At 24.3% G+C, this 4,112-nt stretch overlaps 1 protein-coding gene across 1 annotated transcript; it reads left to right on the plus strand.

The window, feature by feature from the left end:
* The first annotated feature begins 311 nt into the window (after window positions 1-311).
* LOC108320022 (uncharacterized) lies at window positions 312-1,674 on the plus strand. Its single transcript, XM_017551363.2, has 2 exons — window positions 312-507; window positions 1,060-1,674. The coding sequence occupies exons 1-2, from the start codon at window positions 340-342 to the stop codon at window positions 1,576-1,578; spliced, it is 687 nt and encodes a 228-aa protein (XP_017406852.1). The 5' UTR covers window positions 312-339; the 3' UTR covers window positions 1,579-1,674.
* Window positions 1,675-4,112: the final 2,438 nt, after the last annotated feature.

Raw genomic sequence — 4,112 nt, forward strand, 5'->3', positions numbered from 1 at the left:
TAATTTCTTTTTCTTTTTCTCTTTTTTTTCCCATCGGTTTATCCAAAGCAGCCCTCTTATTCTATTTCTTCTGAAATCAGTTTTTCATTCTCTCTCACCCTCAACCAAACGAAATGTAAGTACAAAACCTTCCTATCTTTTCATTCATTGATAATAAATTTAACTTTTTTTCTACCTAAACTTCTTTAGCACGTGTGTATGTTCATGAGCATTGATTAAAATGTTTTTCTCTTTCTCTCTCTTTCTATGTATGCATAGTATATATAAATGCAGCTAACTAAGGTGAAAAAAAGTAAAACACGAAACAGTAGATGAAGAAGAGAGTTTAATTAATTTGAGATGGAGTGGAGAAAATATTATTTGGATGTGATATTGGTGCCATTAGGGTTAGTGATGATTGTAGCATATCATGTCTGGTTATGGCATAAGACTCAGACACAGCCCTTCACCACAACCTTTGGAAGAGAAGCCGACAGTCGCAGATCATGGGTTCTTGTCATGATGAAGGTATTCTTCATCTTTCATATATTCTCCCAAAGTTCTGGAACTGTTTTTTTTCTGGAAAATAGCATAATTTTTTTTAAAAATTAATTACACTTAAAATCACGTTAACATCGCTTTTCTTTTATCTTTTTTATGAGGGCAAATAATGCTGAGATTGTTATATTGCTTAAGAAATTAAAAGAGGATTGTTTTTTATTAGAATGGAAAAAATAAATACCTTTTCTAAGTGCTCTCTCATGATTTAACATTTAGGAGAAACTGTGTTTAGTCATCTTCACCACCACCAACATTTTTTCATTATAAAGGAAAGTTGACATAACCTCGAATAAAGCATTCATATAATGAAGGTTTTATTAATCATGGCAACTTAGAGATGTGTCATGTATTAAATAAATCATTTGAAATTTAAATAATTAGTTTAATTTTCATTAGATTTTAGAAATTATATAAAAAACTTAATATTTTATTAGATTTTCACCCTAAAACATAATATTTTTGTCTGTTTTAGCTTCAAATACATCCATGAAAAGTGATTTCAGTGTTTTACTATTGCAGGAAATTGACAGAAAGAATGTGGTAGCGATCCAATCTCTTCGAAACTGGATAATGGCATCAACCCTAATGGCGACATCAGCCATTCTGATATGTGCTGGGCTGGGAGCAGTGATAAGCAGCACATACAGTGCTAAACACGCAATCGAGTCCACGATTTTTGGAGCAGACGGAGAATTAATGGTGGGTCTGAAATATGGCATTCTCCTTGCGGCATTCTTATTCTCATTTTTCTGTCACACTTGCTGCATAGGGTTTCTCAATCAAATCAATATTCTCATTTGCTCTCCACAAGATCACAAGTCCTTAGTCAATTCACAGTATTTAACTCAGCTTTTCGACAAGGCCGTCTTCTTGAACACACTGGGAAACAGGATTCTATACTCTGCACTTTCCTTCTTGCTTTGGATCTTTGGACCTGTGCCGACTTTCCTCTCTTCAATGGCCATGCTAGTTCTGCTCTACAACCTAGATTTTCATTCTGCGCCAACTGGTTGTATTTATGAAGATCAGAACACTTAGTACAAATTCTATTATGCTGTCTCAAGAAAAGAATGTGTATCGTATATCTGTAAAAGTTGTATGATTAGTGTTTTATGTATCAAAATTAATCCAGAATAACAAATAGGTGAAGAAATATTTACCTGGGTTTACAATCTTTTTAATTCTTGATTTTTTTTCTTTTTATGTTTCTTTAGTCTTTTATTAAAATTTTGATGCATCGTACGTGATTTCTGAAATTTTTCTTTTCACATTTGTTTATGAAATAAATGAAGAAATTTGTTTATGAATTCAATTAATCTAAGTTGTAGGGAAATAAACATAATTAAAAAAAAGTCCGTCTAAACAGAGGATAATTATTTATATTTGTTTTCAAATGTAAGTATACTTTAAATATAAAATTTATTTAGAAAAAGAAAACATAGTCAAAATAAATATAATGAAAGTTTTCCAAAACAGAAATAAAGTAAAGTTTCAGTTTTGAAACAAAATGTTAAAGTACTCTTGTTTGTGTTTGGTTTCCTAAAATCAAAAATTTGGGATAAAAAAACAGTTATAAGATTTCCGTACTTTCGATATTAATCTATATTGAAATTGATAATTTTAAAATTTATGATATTCAACAGTTAATAAATATGAATATGTCACCTACTTGCAAATAATTTATGACTCTTTATAATATATTAATATCATTAAATTTGAACAAATATGTAAATATGTCAAGTACACCAATAGTTTATAATTCTTTATTGTATATTAATATCATTAAACCAAATTCATATATATTATGGAAGTGTTAGGTATACAGAAACACATTGATAAAATTTAAATGTACTCATTTCACAACAATACATATCCATTTTAGAAATAAAATAAGAAAACTTATTTAATCATATATATATATATATATATATATATATATATATATATATATATATATATATATGGGTTTTAGTAACTTATGTAACTTTATAACAAATTTGATTCAATAAAAATATCCCCTTATATTATGAATTTTAAATTTTAAAGTTAAAGATATTTGAATAATTTTTAATTTTTTTATTTTAAATTAAAAATAAAAATTTTAAAAATAGCCCTCTATTTAAAATATGTCTTTTTTTATAAATAGATATATTTTTATGAACTAAAATTTGGTAAAAGTTATATAAGTTAACAAACTTTATATTTATATATATATATATATATATATATATATATATATATATATATATATATATATATATATATATATATATATATATATATATATATATATATATATATATATATATATATATATATATATATATATATATATATATATATATGTAAACATTGTATCAAATGGTGAAAATAATAATTATAGGATTGAATATTATTTTTCAAAAAACTCATGCAATATTAAAAAATTACATAATTAATAATTAATCTAGATTAAATAATATTTTCAAACTTTAAGTTTTGTATAAGAAAGTAAATTTGTACATCAGTAAGTAGAGATGATTTTTGATAGTTAAAAACACTTAGACATAAATGATATAAAATATTATTGTTAAAGTAAATTTTAGTGACTTCACACATATAAAAACTCACATCATTTTTATTAAAATATTAATATCAATTCATAAGTTTATTCAAACTTTAATTCTTCAGTCTAAATTTCTTTTTATTAAGAGTTAAAAAAAGTATTCAATATCGTGTTATCTTAATATTTAATATTAATGTCTATAAAAACTTAATTAAGTTTTATCCCTAATTTGAAAACATGTATTTAGGCACGTGGAGTAAAACTACATCACTTATATATATGGTTTCTACATCACTTATATATATGGTCTAGAAACGTACTGAGTTTTGATAGGAATTAAATTTTTAAATATTTTTGTGGGCAAAAATCATATTTATCTCCAATTATAAAAATGCATGATCTTTATTTAATTTTAAAAGTTGTACATAACATATTAAAAAATATTATTTTTATATAAAGTTTAGCGTAAGAAAACCAAAATAAAATTGAATTTTAATTCAAAAGAAAACAGAAAATACTTTTTAAAAATCATCCACGCCTAACTTCCTCGTATAGTATGGAAAAAAAGTCTTCGTTTTTAAGTTGCTTTAGCGTCCAGTATTAATAATTATCAGTGAATTATTTTAGTCAAAGAGTTGAAATTTAAATTGTATGTATAAGTTGGTTGAGAGATTTAAACTTTGCATTTATGATATGGGGTTTATATTTATATGTTTACATTAGCCTAATCAAATATATAAAGGATTATTTGTTATCTTTATTATTAATTTCTTAAATCTAACTTTTTTAATAAGTAATATTTAAAAGAAAAATGGTAATGTAGAGGGCGAAAAAAAACACACAATTTTAAGATGCAAGAGCAATATTTATATATATGATAAATTAATATTTAGTTTGCATATTATATGATATATATTTTTATGTAACTAAAACATAAACAATAAATAAGTTTAACATATAAACTATATTTCAATAAAATTCATATATATATATTTTTCTCTTGTATAAAATATAAAGACAAGATAAC

This window comes from Vigna angularis, chromosome 8, assembly GCF_016808095.1.
Source record: "Vigna angularis cultivar LongXiaoDou No.4 chromosome 8, ASM1680809v1, whole genome shotgun sequence".
In the NCBI taxonomy this organism is placed as follows: Eukaryota; Viridiplantae; Streptophyta; class Magnoliopsida; order Fabales; family Fabaceae; genus Vigna; species Vigna angularis.